Consider the following 17,815-nt stretch of genomic DNA (forward strand, 5'->3'; position numbering starts at 1 on the left):
TTAAGTTAAATAAATAATTATTAATTAACATTGCAAATTCAATTTGGCTTCGTTTTTAATGTTTAGGTAAGTTAACAATTATTATAAATATACTATTACTGTATCTGGTTAAAGCTCGTACTGTCGAAATAACTTCTACCTTTTTATTAAAACTGCATCTATACAATATATCGGAAAAGGTTAAATTGGTTGAATGTATCCACATTCAGCTTATGATCTACTTTGAAATTTTGCAGGTAGGTTTCCTCAATAACCTAGAATCCTTTTAGAAATTTTATCCAAGAGAAGTCAAGTAGGTCAGCTAGTATATTATACATATAAATTAAAATAATAACCTATTTAAGCTCTAAAGTACACATTTCCATATTATTAATACAGATTACTTATGCTTTTTTCGTCCTATCGAATTTGTTGTTTTTGAATCCATTAATGGTCTGTTTATTGGCTTCCATTCCGATTCAGATGATGCTACATACGTTTGAACATTATCTTCTCTATCAATTGAATCCTGGTTCTTATCGTCATCTTCAAAGAAATCAATTATAGGATGATAGTTGTAATTTATTTTCTTTCCATTCGGAGATTCTTCTCTCCCTATCTTACTTTGATCAAATGGCTTAAAAATTGTAAAGTTTCTCTCTGTTGTCGCAGCTTGAAGCTTCGGAGATATTGTTACTCGTGGATTAAAATTAGTGTTAATATTTATTTCAGTCTCTTCGAGGTCCTCATTGAAATCGGTTGAGCTATCGAAATCGTATGCGCCTATAGCAGACGTACCAGAAGAAACTAAATCTTCTGGACCCGTAGATATCTTCTTCCTTATAGGTCTTCGACTTGGTCTAATCGGGCCTCTTTTGAATTGGCTGTCAATTGCTTTATATTTATTAAAACTATCTTTGGAAAATGAAAATGATGTCGGTGCCGCTGGCGTCGGAGGTTCTAAATAGCTGGGCAGTGTAACAGATTCTAATGCAGCTAAGCCTGAAGGATTTCGTGGCACCGGTCTTTTACTATTTCTTACTGAACTTGCTTGGTTAAACGAATCTGGGAAATATGTATTGCCATAGGAATCAATTGGACTTGATGGCACGTTATTGAATTCGTCATTGTCATTTAATTTAGCATTATTGAACGCCGATTCTAGTATAGAATTGTGACTGTCCGCTACTGTTGGGAATGGATCAACGGCTATTGGCTTATTAAGGCTAAATGGGGTTTTAGATAAACTTGGTCTTTGTATGCTGGACTGTACGGATTCAAACGCTTGATTGCCGTGTTCAGATGATAGGTCTTCGCCAGGGAAATGTTCGGAGGATGTTTCATGCATTCTGTGGCCTAAAGGTGGAAACGATACGCTGTACCCCTCAATGTGACAGGAACAGCATGTAGGAACCTGAAATATTTTGAAAATTAATCTCTTATAAAAACTACAGAAAATAGAATTACCTACTATGATTTTTATGTAAATTCATTTACTTGTAATATTACTTACTTTGAATATATCCATGTGTAAGCCATTCTGCTGGTCCCATGTTAGAAGTCTGTGATAGTTGTAAACTTGAACGCATTTTGATTTGAAATTGTCCGTCAGATATGTACAGGATTCTTTTGGCTTCCTGAAATGGAGAAAATGTAATAAGAACAATTAAGTACTATTTCATCGATTAAATAATAAATTCTTGATGGGTAGCCCCCCGTTATTCACAAAATAAACATAGAATGAAAAGGTTTTGGAAGTCTCTGATATAACTTTTGTTAATAGTATAACAACTAACTAAACTAAGAAACTAAATCGATAGAAATAAGAACTTTGCTATTATTTTTAGTGCTGAAAATCAGCGCTGTATGCTCTTGTGGATCAAGACATACAGCAAAATGCTTAGCTGGAACCTTTTTTCAGGTTGGGCCACATATCACACAGTTTATTTCAGCGCTTCTTCTGCTTGAGACATTTTGATTTTCCTACTCAAGTGGAGGTAACGAATTCCTAGGTTAATAATGATGTGTGGGGACAGTTTACAAGTAAACATTTTTCTTTCTTTCTTTTCAAAAATCTTCCAAATGAAGGACATCATGGCTTTTACTCCTGTCAATTATTGACTTTTCTTTCCCTTCAAGGCTTGTACTCCTGTTAATTGTTTAAGTTTCTACGAAAATGGAGTCCTTACAAGCATTTCTCGAGCCGCAACGTCTGCGTGTGTTCTCCGGTGTTCACGATGTACTTCCACTGCCCTGAAGTTGCTCTTGCTCGCTGCGGCCGCGCGTACTTCACGGTGCTCGGGCACATGAACCCGGCTTCCCCTGCGCTGGCGAAATCACGGTTTGCTGTGTCACCTCGCCTGTAGGAGCAAATGAATATCATAGGAATTCAATCATCATCATCAGCCTATTTAGATTAGTGATAGTCTAGTGGTTAAGACAGCGGCCGCTCATTCGGGAGGTCGCGGTCTGCTTGAGTTCTCCATAATGTTATCAAAGGTGTGTGACGTCTGCCTATTCGCACTGGGCCTGAACCCTTCTCAATATGGGAAAAGACTCGTGCTCAGTAGTCACAGACGAACAGCTGGCAGCTAGAGTCACGTGACAAAGACTACCAAATTGCTGTGTAAGAAGAGGATGCAAATACTCTATTTAGTTACCAACAGAATCAGTACCACAATTGCTTGAATCACAAGTGTAAATAAAAAATTTATAACACCCCCGACAAGTGAGGTTACAGTAACTAGAAAAAGGCTGATAACTTTCAAACGGCTGAATTTTCTTGGAATATAGCTAAGAACACACTCGATCAAGCCACCTTTAAATCGGTTCATTAGCTTAGGAGCTACGATGCCACAGACGGATAAACAGATACTCAGATATACAGGTCAAACTTATAACACCCCTCTTTTTGGATCGGGGGTTAAAAATTATAAATAGATATATTAGTTAAATTAAAAACTGAATATAATATAGCTTTGCTCTTTTTGAAGTATGTAAACTAAGAAGGTTAATTAAATTTTTCATGAACGATTTGATTTTTTTTCATGATGATGAATTGCCACGCTGACGAAGCCTTTGGCGAAAACTAGTTATGTTTCTATAATAGTTTATAAATAAATAATACTTTATAACAATCCATTGCAATAGTTAATTTGTTTCACGCAACAGTGTCGCCATTGTATTAAAACCGCAAGAAAAGATTGACAAGTTATAATTTGTGCAATATTTGATCAAAACTGTTATTATCTGTGTTGTATACTTGTTGTATAACTTCGCTCAAACTGTTGCAATTTGCTATACTATTTAATAACGTTTTCCTTACGATATCTTCCATTACTATGTTTTCTTTTCCTACCGATATCAAACCTACTGTAAGAATTTTTGTTTTTAATAATTTGGATGATATTTTTAATTGCTAATTTACCTACTTCAAGAGCCTCTGTATAAATTGCACATAAACCTTCTGGGGCTAAAAATTCGTTAGCGTGATTCAGATTGCTTGGTGTATTTACCTTTCCGATTGAAGATACCTGTGATGCCATCTCATGGGAACGTTGTGACTTGTAAGTTGCTTCCCATATCAATTATCATAGAGATAGGTTGCTATCAGGTGATTGCTGTACGATTCTTTCCTATGAGTGGGAGAAGTACCATCTGGTGTCTTGCACATACTCACATAATACTTGTACCGATTACCTGTTTCGGCTATATTCAGTTACTTGCTATCTCAGTTTTCTTTATTGCTTATCTTTTGTTACTAGAATGTAATAGTAAAAAGTAATAATATTCAGTAGGGTACCTGTTAGAAACAAGATAGTGTTCAGCGGTGTACTTCGCCTCCTGAGCAGGGGTGATGCCATCAACAGCTCCTTCGCCAGGGTCTTTGAAGTCTGCTAGCAGCGCCCCCGCCGCTGCCTTGTTGCGCCTTATACTGGATATTATTGCATCTCTGGAAAAATGAACATGATGTCATGATTAACTTTAAAACGCTGCTCTAGTATCATGTAAAATATAACCAGTCAAGTGCGAGTTGGGCTCGCACACGAAGGTTCCGTAACATCCTACAAGATAAAGCATCGTATGATGAAGAGGTAAAGAGTTTTGGGGAATTACTTCTCCCTGTCGCACTCCCCGCTGCAATTGGATTGGTCTCGTAGTCTGGTCCTGTATACGGACTAACATGGTGGTGTTTTCGTACAAGCACTTCAGCACTTGGATACACCGTTTAACTTTTTGGCATTAAGGTCCCCGTCCCAAGTTTCGCTTCAAAAACTTCAAAACATCATTAAGATTTCTAATGGAACTAGTTATCTTTACGACTTTTTTATCTTTACCAAAAGGCTTATGATTTTTAATTGTTTGCATTAAAAATCCGCGGAGACAACTTCCGCTTACTAAAATTCGCCATTACTCTAAATGCTCATCGTCATTCTGCCAGTTTTCCTTTGTTGATATCACAGTCTAAAGAGTTACTTTGTACAGTTGGTCGAAGGAAACGTCTAGAGCTAGACACGGCCATTCTGCGGGGTAGCTGGACCCAGGGAGAAACGAGAGAGGGATTATACCAACCAGCAGAAGTCGGTACACGACACTTGGGAATTAAAACCCAATTAGTTATTACTCCGGAAAAATTAATAATAATAATTAATCTACCTGCAATATTCTATATTTTACTAATTTTACCACAATTATTTTTTATATCTATAAGACTGTACAGTTTTTGACAATGTTGCTAAGCAAGTTACCGACAAATAAATTTTGGTTTTTAGTAGTGGAGCAAATCAGATATGTAAATGTTCAGCTTCGGACCCATTACTTGCAGCTAACAGTTTGCCTCCACATATTTCGTAGTGTACGCAGTTTGCAGCATTTCGTTTGCTATAGCTCATAGCTTTAGTTTTAAGTTCAGTGTAGTATTAAGTATCGGCATTAAATCATTATCTTACAAATTCAAGAATAATTAACAATTAAAAAGTGTACAATAGTACAAACTTTGAATAAATAATTTGACTTGACATCTCAATCAGCGGCTGCAATGCAGCGAAAGGAAGCGTGCAATTTTGCATCCATTACGCTGTATCCAGCTCAGAGCTCGGAGAGCATGTCACCCTAATAAAATAGTTAGCTGTGCGTAGACAGCCGCAAACTATTTACCTCATGTATCCGAAGCCCTAAGTCAGTTCGTCCACAAACATCAATGGCTTTGTCCCACTGTAATTTATTTATGCTGTGTTGATTCCATACTGCCGGTTGACACAATGCTCTCACTTTCTACCGTGTCCGTCCGACATTGTGACGTTTTTCCTTCTGTTTACTTTTGCTTTCGTTGGCCATCTACTTATGCAAGCGTTGACCTGTTCTGATTATACTTCGCGAAATTCGTAACTCTTGGACTTTTAATTTTTTTATGCTACAGTAACCACAGTGTTATTAAAACTTCTTTATTTTGAATGTAAATTAAATGCTCACGTTCACACTGAATATTTAAGTTTTATTTTAACATTTTTTCCATTCATTATCATCATCATCAATTCATCATCAGCACACTGCTAAGCTCGGGTCTCCTCTCAGAATGTGGAGGGTTTGGCCACAGTCTACCACGATGGCTAAGTGCTGATTGGCAGATTTCACTTTTAAGAAAATAATGGAGACCTCTTGGCATGCATCTTTTCCTTCCCCGTTAAAACATGTAATACTTAATTGCTTAAAGCACACACTGTTTAAGGTATACTTAGGTCGTTTTTGAATGAAAAAGGCGGTATTTTGTCAAAAATGATCTATACTAATAAATAAAATTGAAGCGTCTGTCTGTAATTTCGAAATAACTACCTCATTTTAAGCTCAGATGGTTATTTGAACGATACCATAACTGAATCACCCGGTTTTAAAATTTTTGTCTGTCTGTCTGTCTGTCTGTCTGTCTGTTTGAAAAGGCTAATCTTCGGACCGGCTGAACCGATTTTGACGGGATTTTCACAGACAAACAGCGGATTGACCAGGGAGTAACATAGGCTACTTTTTTAACCGACTTTCAAAAAGGGAGTTGTGTTTTTCTACCTATGTACACCGAAATCTCCGAGATTTCTGAACCGATTTGCGTAATTTTTTTTTTAATCGATAGAAAAACTTTGCGACAAGTTCCCACGGGATTTTTAGAAACCTAAATCCACGCGGGCGAAGCTGCGGGCATCAGCTAGTTCAAAATAATTATGACTTACGCTGGATAATCATCAGTATGCAAACAAAGAGTGTTAGTAAACAGTTCGCATTTAGCTTGATCCGTGGTGGAGGGCAGTTTCCTGCCCGGGACTGGTCTTCGGCGGCTTATGGCTGCGAGGGTAGGTTCTGCAGTAGTGCGACGCGTTGGTGGTGATATCTTTGGCATGTAAGTACCGCGGCGGATCAGGTTACCTGAAAATTATAGAGGGTAGTTTTATATAAAGTAAAATTACCTAACTGTCACCTGTTTATAAAAATTAGGAAATAGGTCTATTAGTTTGTAAGAAAACAAGAAATGATTTTTCATTTCAAGTATATGTCGGCGGTACCGACTTTTAGCTGTCAATACTTTGCTCACTGAGCATTACGTCATCTCCCCACTGTCGTCGTTGGACTATAAAATCAGACACGCTGTGCGTAGCGAGGCATTATTCGTCCGGTCGTTGCCGAGGACACTTCTCAGTAGGAATAGTCTGTCGTACTGTAGGTTTTAGAGTAGTGGTTACCTAAAGTGGTACTGTTGGTTAAACGAGTTGTTATTGTGGCGGTTAGGTTAGATGGTTGGTTTGGGACCGGTGTAAGGGGTGGAGGAGCCGGTCTAGGTAGGTTAGGTTAGGTTTACCTAGTTACGCTGGTAGTTGTGACATGCAGTAAACGGAAGTATTGTTCTTAACACGTCTGAAGATCGCCTAGTGATCGAAGCAGACCCTAAGGATCTTCGTCTGCCTTCATCAATTCTTAAACAATCCTCGGCTCGATCCGACATATAGGTACCTACATTTCCGAAAAATGTATACTTGGTAAAGGATTGAAAGATTGTAGAGTTAAGAGTCTATCATAGGTTCCTACTCTATCAAAAATATCTACCTGAGTAGATGTCTGTACCATATTTTACTAAATAAAATATTTGGTTTAGTTTACTTTTGATATTATTGTTCATTGTTTGCTATCATTGCCAGAGCGTTTTTGTACCTTTACCTTTTCTATCCATGTATCTATTCAGCGACCGGAACTTCTCAGCGATGGGTAGATCTTGGACCACCGTTTGGTTGGTGGCATCAGCTGTCAGGTCCATGGTGCCGTTGTCGCTGCGGCTTATACTCTCCTGTCTGTTCTTGTTGTACGACTCCGTTGTGGAAAAGGATACGGTTCTCTGTAAATTACAACATTCTTGTAAATGTTTATGTTGTAAACAAACAAAATTCTTACCGAAATGTCATGCGGTACTAAATTTTGCCAAAATCGGTTAAGTGAAAGGGCGGCGTTCCCACTAGATTACAATATACATGTGGCTATTCACATCGGTGGTTCCTCTGGTGCTGCAAATGTTCATGGGTGGCGTTAATTACTTTACATCAGGTGAGTCAAATGCTGGTTTGTTCCCTATTTTTAGTTAAAAAAAAAGATAGCCCTATTGGTTGCCATACTCCGATAAGAGACAAAAAGGAGAACTTATAAAAAAGTACTTTATAAAGTACCTTAGTTCCTTGGTCAGTTCTTTGTGCTTGCTACACTACCAAAATTGTTAAACATACTTACATTATTATCAATTGCAATATCGTGAAGTGTATTTACAGTGTCTTTAGGATTTTCATTTGTGTGACTCTGTGTGTTATTTGTTACTTTCTTATTAATGTCTTGAACATGTTTTTCGTCTATTATATTTGCTGTTTGCGTAATTCTTTGAGATCTGTTTCTGAAATTGCGATGTTTTTGGAGTATATTTTGTGTACTTGTGCTGGGTTGGTTTTCTTGATCTTCAGTATCAAACATGTCATCGTTTATAGAATCTTCGGTGAACGAGCGTCTCTGAAAGAGTGTTTGTGGGTAGTTAACTTCTCGAGGTTCTTTGCCGGGTCTGATTGCTCGACGGATCAAATTGGCTGTATCTAATAGGATTGGTAGCATCAGATCAGAAGTGCTGTTGTTATTGAACATTGACCTCACCTGAAATAAAACAAAAGGTTCAAAATTAATAAAATATATTACGAACTATAGTAAATTAAGTTAATTTTTAATTGAGGCGGCTCATCTTTATTAATAAACGTAGTTGCAGTGTTTTATGTTTTGCTTTATTTAATTCAGTACTAATCACTCAACTCAGAAACTCCATATACTTGACTACAATCACACCGTGCAGACCTTTGCTATGTATTTTGATATCTACGTTTATCATCCTAGTCATTGCTCCTAAGACAGTAGACATTTTGTTCAAGCTATTGAAATTCATAACAGTACAATCAATGATTTCTCTGATTTTTGTTGGACACTGCTTCTGGAAACGGTGATTTATAAATCACAGTTATTTTTTCTAAAATGTTACTTATATTAATTGAAAACCCTAATTTTAATCCTATTGTACACATTTATCTCATATATATTTATTTCTATTTTGTACACTTGAATGGGCATGATTACGATTATTATGCATTATTTATTTGACGGCCATGTGAAAACATAACTCAAACTGTGAGACAACTTTCATAGGTTTATTATATACCTACGTTTCGTTTACTTCAAGCTAGCTTCAAGTTTTTTTTATTATAGCTCTTATGTCTTCAGCATTAACGTAAGAAAACCAACTAGCTCAGTGAGGCCATTTAACTTTTAAGATTTGTAGTTCAAGTTCGTTAGTATTGTTTTATTGTTTTACATTATTATAAAACACCACAATGGCTAACTGTGGGGTCAGTGTGAAATCTAGAGATCGTGGGATCGGTTCCCGTCGTTATACCCGGTTGTTTGGCACTAAGCACAGTTGTATCTATTAGCTAGAATCATAATGAACATGATACATTATCATATTGTTCTTTGCAACCATTATTTTGTTCAATTGTATCACCATCATCATATAACCGTGGTTGGTTACATTATCTGAATATATTGGATGATATATATGGAGATAGGATGTTTTCGCGGGCATTAGCGGGCGATGAAATACGTTATCAAAGTAAGTTTCAATGTATTTAAAAAGGTTATCAACCCGTTAATCGCCATTGCGAATGAGCGAAAGTGACTTTATCAATCCTAAATGAAAGCAGGTAACATTTTTTACAACGGCTCGTGAAATTTTGTCGCGGATTTCGAATATTTTAATACCAAATACCTAAAGGAATAAATTACATTACCTCTTCTACCTTTGTAAACTAAACCTTACATTATATAATTGGTTTTGCACCGTGATGACAAATGCTCCGTGCAAAACCTAATAGCTACTCAGCCTGTGATGACAAATGCTCCGTGTAAAACTTAATAGCTTGTCAATTAACAATTGAGAGGAAAGGAACTATAGGAAAGAATAAAAAACACTTCATTCATAATAACTAATACTAAGTAATTTGTAGTTATGACTTATAAGTATCACGCAACTGGACGCAACGGCCTTAACGACACGAATATGCGCACGCGCATGTCACACTGATGACTGACTTCCGAAGATCGTAGGAACATGATCGTCAATGATTAAGATAAACCTAGGTCTATTACAAAATCTTCAAGTACCTACGCTGGGTTCCTAATGAGTCAGGCAGGTAGATCTTATAGCACAAGTAAAGGCAAAAAATCCGAAAACCGTGAATTATTGTGGTTACATTATAAAATACGAAACCCTAATTTAAAATGTGCTCATTAACAAATAATTAGTATTTTCAATTTTTAAAGAAAGATAACTATACCAAGTGGGGTATCATATGAAAAGGGCTTTACCTGTACATTCTAAAACAGATTTTATTTATTTTTATGCATAAAGTTTTTGATTTAATTGTGCAAAATGTCGAAATATTACCCGAGTACGGAACCCTCGGTACGCGAGTCTGACTTGCACTTAGCCGGTTTTTATATTATGATCGGAATCTATAACCCAGTTGAAAGAAAATTTATAAAGGTTTTCATATTGTGTTTGCTAATCGCATCAATAAAAATAAAAATAATTTATGTAGGTAATACCTAAGTGTATTGATATCTAGACAACAGCTGATTTAAGTGTTATAAGGGTTAATGGCCTATATGAGATGAATAACTTGAAGCTGATTGACTGTGGCATGTGGAGTGGAAGTTTGCTGATGGAACCGGAAATAGTTGGCCGTCATTCAAGTGTAGCCAAGTGCACTAAACTATGGCATAGTTTAGCGCGTCTTCACTTTGCGCAAGCATTTTCATCATCTATTGATGCGCAGGAGTTCGTTTTTGAACGATTTCCAAAAATCCTAATCATATTTAAATGTGAAAGTTTGGATGTTTGTTACTGATTGACACCACAATGACTGAACTGATTTGGCTGTTTGGAATGGAGATAACCTTTTTTTTCGTGGGGAAATCATGGATACCACCGCCGCGCCCGGGAAGGCCCGGAGGTTATGTTGGCGTCGTACCTACTAAAACCCCACGGTGTTCCACGCATCGCCTGGTGATGGTCGCAGCTAGCGGTGCCTGCTAAGGACTCTCCTCAGGGAACCAATATAGAGTACCTACACACCGTTTGAGGCGCACCACGAATACAAAGGTGCGCCTATACCGACTCGAGGACTGGTTTCTTTTCTGAATGGAGATAGGTAACCCTGTATTAACATTGGCTACATTTTACCTCGGAACGAGGTTTTTAACCGACTTGCGAAAAAACTCGGTTCTCAACTCGGCTCGTTTTTTTTAAAAAAAATATAAGTACATTTGAAAGAAAATCTGGTAAACCACAGACATATTAATTTCTAGAAAGTAATTACAAAATTTTATCGAATTTGACTGGTTATTAATTAATATGAACCAAATTACATTCCTTGGGGCATGCTACGAATACATTTGAAAATTTTATCAGAGTAAAACACCCGCAGGTAATACATTAACGACAATATTAATGATTGCGCGCTCCACTTGACGCACAATACACGTGAAATTACACCGCGTGGACAAAAAAACGGCCCAGTTCCGTATCCGATCTCGAATGAAATCGTGTAGTTTCAGAGAGCACGGTAAGATTTCCTATTTTTATTACCGCTTCCTTGAATCACTCTGTTGTAATAAAATAACTGTTGTAGTTCTGACGTCACCCGGGTCACAGCTGAAAATCAGCGTTCTACACTTATGCATGTTGGCGCATAATATGCAAGGCATATGCTGAGCTGTATATAACCTAGATACTGTAGGTTTTTTTCTGTGACATAAACAATGTAATAAAATCTTAATATTTTCTTTTTTCTTCTTTCTTTCTGTTTAGTTCTTTGTTATTTTACAGCTACACACAGCTTTACAGCTTTTCGGAAGTGTTCTTTTTCTAACAAGCAGTTAACTGTAAAATGTAGCTTTTGAGTTATCGACATATTTTGAATAATTGCTTTGAGTTTGAGATTAGTTAGTTTTTAATTTGGTCATACGTAACCGATTTGTAGAAACATCAGTTTATCTTTTCCTTGTTTTAGGCGATAACTCAAACCTACTATCTGTAGCTAACCGCTTTTTAGAAAAAGAATGGCAGTATGAGAAAATTTCATTTAATAAAATAATTATTGTATAGTGTACAATATAAAGTGTGTATTGTTACAATAAAATGCAATTTAAAGTCTTACAACTGGCTCTTATTCTTGTCTTTGGGACAAGTTGATTCACTTGGTAGGTAGCAAGAGAACAATAGACATCTACGTCATGTTGAAATCGTCATTGTGATAGCTTTAACTGATTATTTATTATTTGTATTGAATTAATAGTATAATTGATGTGATTTTAGATTTGATTTATTAAGCAATTTCTACAAGTGGTTTCAGTTTCACGCAATAAGTATTCAAGATGAACTACTTTTAAAAAAACAAACCATGTTGAAATAATAAATTCATCTTTTGTCAAAATATTCCTTTATCATCTTAGTTATTTGTAAGTAAATAATTACACAGAAACTCCTCTCATAAATTACAAATTTCTCATTATAGACGATAAAAATGTCTCTCAAACAAAAGTTACGACTGGTAATTATACCTAATGTTAATTAAACTAATCCGTAAAAGTACTTTTAAAATTGATATGTAATTGAAGTTCATATTTTGTAATGTACTAACGAACTACAAAAATAGGAACTCAAATCGTCCGCTCACAAAACATAAGCAAATATTACAGAAACTTACTTGTATTTGAATCTTGCTTTGAGGCAAAAACTCAAGAGTTATGTCAAAAACTTTTTCCGCTGATCTTTAAACTGAGATAACTTTTTTGCTTTTGACATAAGATTTTGCTGTGGTTTCTTTCGTTTAACAGGGCTCTCTCCGTCACTCGTTTCATACAATCGTAGTTCCAATTTCATTTGAATATTAAGCAACCAAAGTCCATGAAATTTTGCAGACATATTCTAAAAACTAATATCTGTGTCTGTGGTGTTTTAAATTTTTCTAAAAATATGTAGTTTTAAAATTACAGGGGCTCAAAGATTTGATTTTCCAGATTTCTCAGAAATCTGGAAAACCACAGACATAGATATTAATTTCTAGAATATGTCTGCAAAATTTCGTGGACTTTGGTTGCTAATATTCAAATGAAATTGGAACTACGATTGTATGAAACGAGTGACGGAGAGAGCCCTCTTAAAAGATTTTGCAATCAGAGAACATCACTTTTTCAAATCCGATCCAATTTTCTAGTCACTAGTGTAACTAACTAATGAGTTAACAAGTTAATAGGTATACAAACTAATTTGTATTTCAAATCTTAAAAAACCTATTTAGAACAAGTGTAAATTAAAAATTTATAACACCCCCGACAAGTGAAGGTTACAGTAACTAGAAAAGAGCTGATAACTTCCAAACGGTTGAACCGATTTTCTTCGATTATAGCTAAGAACACTCTCGATCAAGCCACTTTTCAAACAAAAAAAACTAAATTAAAATTGGTTCATTAGTTTAGGAGCTACGATGCCACAGACAGATACACAGATACAATAGATACACAGATACACACGTCAAACTTATAACACCCCTGTTTTTGGGTCGGGGGTTAAAAAAGTTTATAAACATGGTTATCGGACACGAAAGCTTAACCTAAAAGCTGATCCACGCATCTGGTGACCCAAGAGCTGGCGCTTACTTAGCTCAACGGCTAAGCCTAGCAATTCGGCTTACCAGAACCAATATGATCAGGATTTAGGTGTAATTGTAAGGCGTCACTTAAAAAAAGCAGATAAGTACCTATTATTGAAATATTATTAACAAATAATTCAAATGCCCCCCTAAACCATACCACAGGTCACAACGCGTGGAGATACCGAAAGAGAGATTTAATTGAAAAATAACCAATGGCAAAATAAACTATTTACGTATAATTAGAGCGCGATTGCTATCGCAACATCTAAATTACCCAGTCCACGATCTAAATACCGAAGGTATTCAATAATCGTAGAGTGAAACAAAAACCGTCAAAACACTCGTGTTTATACAAATTCAAATCAATTTTAACTGACAAACTTTGCAATCCCTTCTGTCAGATTATAGAAAATTCGGGGCCCTACTCATGAATAAGTAAAATAAAGAGAGCTTATTTCACAGCAATGTGTGACACTCATTAAAAGGAAAATCATTGATCGCGTTTCACATAGAAATTGCGCCACGATTATCCATAACCGCAAAAAGTTAACATTTGTGGGAATTCATTCCGTTTCCATTAGTGTCGCAAAGTGGAAGTTTATGGTTTCAATGGCTTGCATTATAGTGCAGACTATAATAGTTGACTGGGTAATTTAATTGTTCAATATGATTAGGTAGGTATTAATAAAAGTTTTCACTAGAAAACTATCACGCGAAATAGAATGAGTAGACTTAGATGAATTATTTGCATTTTGTCCGTCCATCTTCGGTCCGTTCGCTGGTCGGTCCGTCTGGGAGAGTCTCATAAATTCTGTGTGAATGCGCATGAGTAATGGAGAAATTTCATGATGTTGTTAATATCATATAATAAGCGCAATGGAGTTAAAATATAGACCAACACTACTAAATCAACTAGCAGCCATAGATATAAATAAAATTATAATATGTACAATATAAATTGTACAACTAACTGCTCGTTTGCTTTCAGGTTTCGCACCCGAAGCCTGCTAACGGGACCAGGACCATATACTAAGCCTCCACTAGCCGTCCGTCCGTCTGTCTGTCAGTGGGTTATGTAGCTCGTGAACTGTAATAGGTACATAGTTGTCACAGAATGCGTATTTCTATTGCCACTATAACAACAAATACGAAGAAATTCAAATGGCCGCCATGAACATTTAGAAAAAGTGTTATTTCTTGTACACGATGGTACAGAACCCTTAGTATGCGAGTCTGATTTATATTTATTGGTCGTGTTAATTTAAATTTGACCATATGCTATGCAGCTGAGTCAGCCGTGACGTGGAAACCTGCACGCCTGAATGTTCTCCATAATGTCCTCAAAGGTGTGTGAAGTCTGCTAATCCGCACATCTTGGCCAGCGCGGTAGACTAGCCAAAACGCAAAACACTTCTCATTCTGAGAGGAGAGCCCGTGCTCAGTAGTGAGGCGACAATGGGTTAGTGATCATGATTACTCAATCAGACGATTTAGAGAAGTCCGTTGCGATCACGTACTAATAAATAGTAAAAAGTTGGAGTTATTTTTTTTTCTGTCACATTTTTGTTTTTTTTTTCTTGCTTTAGTTCTTGTTAATTTATGCAATAGAGTCAACAAAATGGTTTTAGAAATCGCGTAGGTATTTGAATTGCTTATCAATAAGATGCGAAACATTTATTGTAACTGTTAATTTTGGAATTTGCACAAAACTTTGTTAGGTAAAGGTTCTTGTGAAGACTTAGCCTGCATACTTCTACAATGTTCTAGAAGGTGTTTGAAGTCTGCCAATTTGCATTTGGATATTACTTCCCCTTCCCCCTTCCCTCCTACAACCCCTTCTCATTCTGAGAGGAGACCCGTACTCAGTAGTGAGCCGGGGATGGGTAGTTCTTGATGATGATGAAGCTTTGATAAAATATTAAAATAATCTAAATTTACCTGAGAAAGATTAAGAGGCTGCCTTCCAGGAGGTGTGGTGACCTGGCTGGCGACTAAAGACGCCAACGCCACCCTCTGATTCCCAGACATAGCCCGGATGATGGGCAGGATCTGAGCAAACTTTCCCACATGATCCTTCCTCTCCAACGCCCGAAGCACAGCATCCCGTATCATGCCTTCCTTACTCATCTTAATCTTATAGTTTTTAACAACCGGCCGTTTAGATGTCGATTCGAAGTAATCATCCAATTGCGCCGTCAGATCCGCTTCCAGAGAATCCAAGTTATACTGAGGTCTATGGGAATTCGTCACACCATTTGGTTTCAAAATCCTTACAGGTGGTTTTACTATCGTCTCATATTGCCTTGACTCCTGGGCTATTAACAACTCATTTGGATCCGAAAACTCAAAGTCCTGTAAATCATCTCCTTTCAAAACTTGAATTAAGGATATTAAACAAATTAAACGCATTTTTAAACCCATTTTTGTTAATTAAACTAATTGTCTACAGTTTTTGTTTCATGCTTGGTTGGTCAACTTTTTGTAAACACAGCACTGCACATGTCTTTTTGTACGTGTTAGGTAGAGATGCGCGCGGACGGCTTTATGTCTGAGATCCGAATGAGCCTGCGAGCAATGCGCACACGCACGCTTTTCTCATATTTACAGGTGCGAGATTATAGCGGATACCTACTAGCAATGGGCTTGGGCATGATTGCTAATTTTTAATCATTTTCATTTGGTGAAATTGTTATTATTCTTCACTGTGATTTTTCACGAAAAGTGATTTTTCAATTTATGCACTTAAAGATACATTAATTTTAACTGTAGGAATTATAATAAAGATATTTCGCAAGTTGCCATGGCTTTCACGGAAAGTGAATATTCGCACTTACTGAATATGATGCGAATTTTATTTTCGTACCTAGCAAACGATTGTTTGAAAACTATATTAATTGGACTAGATGTTTTCCCCTTTCTAACACGGAGCGATACGAGTGTTCTCGCTCGCGCGCACTTTAACTGAGTTCGTTGACCGTGCGCGTGCGTAATTCAAACAATAGAGCGGGATCAAATGTAATAATTTTCAAACTTTGTGCCGTTTTTCTTCGTGATTTTTCACAGGCTACTTTTATACTAATAGTAATAGCAAGACGTATAACATAGTAAAAGGCTTTTGACGTGATTTTTCACATGCTAACTGTGAAATGTTCAATCTCTACCGGATACGCTAACTTTCTCTGGTTCCTAGGGTCATAATGTGACCCATCCAAAAATGGTTGGGTCACTTACATTGTTATCAGTGGGTACGGCAAAATTACATAAAGAATTCGACAGTAATTTAATTGAATGCCAAAACTAATTTCAAATAAGCTTGTTAATTCAAAAATAAAACTTATTCGTAAAGAAATAAAGATTATAATCAAGCGATTGGCGAGTTCTGCTTGGTTTGCGATCGTAGAGGTGCTTTCACGGTAAGTTACGTCAGTTACGAAAGTTATCGATTAGATCGATACGTCAATCATTATTATCGATATTTTTATAAGCTCGGCACTAAATCGTTATTAAATTTAATAAAAATTTTGAAGAATGTGGTAACTTGACAGATCGATCGTGCTATGTGTCTCCATTCCTCTCTGATGGCTGCCTTTCTTGTGCACTCTAAGGGGACTTCCATCGCAGCCTTCACTTGGTCTGTCCATCTCATGAGCCATCTACCAATGCACTCCTTGAACTACTAGACTGCACTAGAAACAGGTAAAAATTGTTAATTTGTGAGTTTGTATGGAGAGAGTAATCTCCGAATTAACGGTCCGATACTGGAAATTCCTTCACTGACAGTTAGCTACATTATTCCTGAGTGTTAAAGACTATAATAATTTATTATATCACGCAAACACACATACTTCAAAAAGCCAGATTGTATGTTTATTTACAATCCTTATGAATTATTTTATGATTCTATGAAACACGTTGGTTAAACGGCAAATTTTCGCTGCAGCCAAAATAAACACTAGTAGTTACGATTTGAAGATGAACCATCATCATTAAAGCTCTTATCTTTTCGGATGCTTTCGACATTTCCTTTTCAATACAAAGCAATGGTAGCCTTCTTCTTCTTCTTCTCTCTGGGCTGGTTTCCGCACTTAAACGTTTCCGTCTGTTGTGCGTGCGTTGCCCCTCCCCGCCGAAGTCTTCACTCCAGCCATCCAAGCTCGCTCCAGAAGCCAAGTAGACCGCCCAGGTTGCCGAGGACTTCATGGAGTGAGGTTGGGGAACCCAAATGGCGTTCTCGTTGTTCTGCCACGACCATGCACTCCAGGAGCACGTGTGTCGGCGTCTCATCGACCTCCATGCAGGCCCTGCACAGAGGACTGTCGGTAACACCTATAACGAAAAGGTGTTTGTTTAGTGGGCTATGCCCTGTTATGAGTCCCACCACCTTCCTAAGTTTACCTTTGTCCAGGCGGAGTAGTTTGTTAGTTTGTCGTATATCTATGTTAGGGAAAGCCTCTTTGGCTTGCCTGCAGTCAGTTGCGTTTGCCCATAATTGGGAATGCTCCTTAAGTGTTAGTTCATGCAACCAAGTTTTATACTCACTGAAGGGTATGGGTACAATA

General features: G+C 37.0%; 1 protein-coding gene across 1 annotated transcript; it reads right to left on the reverse strand.

Annotated features, from left to right (window-relative positions):
• Positions 1–51: 51 nt before the first annotated feature.
• LOC123866812 (neurotrophin 1) lies at positions 52–15,791 on the reverse strand. Its single transcript, XM_045908516.1, has 8 exons — positions 15,195–15,791; positions 7,741–8,148; positions 7,180–7,354; positions 6,201–6,393; positions 3,782–3,931; positions 2,169–2,339; positions 1,493–1,616; positions 52–1,393 (listed from the first exon to the last, which is right to left on the reverse strand). The coding sequence occupies exons 1-8, from the start codon at positions 15,675–15,677 to the stop codon at positions 380–382; spliced, it is 2,718 nt and encodes a 905-aa protein (XP_045764472.1). The 5' UTR covers positions 15,678–15,791; the 3' UTR covers positions 52–379.
• Between the last annotated feature and the right edge of the window lie 2,024 nt (positions 15,792–17,815).

Source organism: Maniola jurtina, chromosome 7, assembly GCF_905333055.1.
Source record: "Maniola jurtina chromosome 7, ilManJurt1.1, whole genome shotgun sequence".
NCBI lineage: Eukaryota > Metazoa > Arthropoda > Insecta > Lepidoptera > Nymphalidae > Maniola > Maniola jurtina.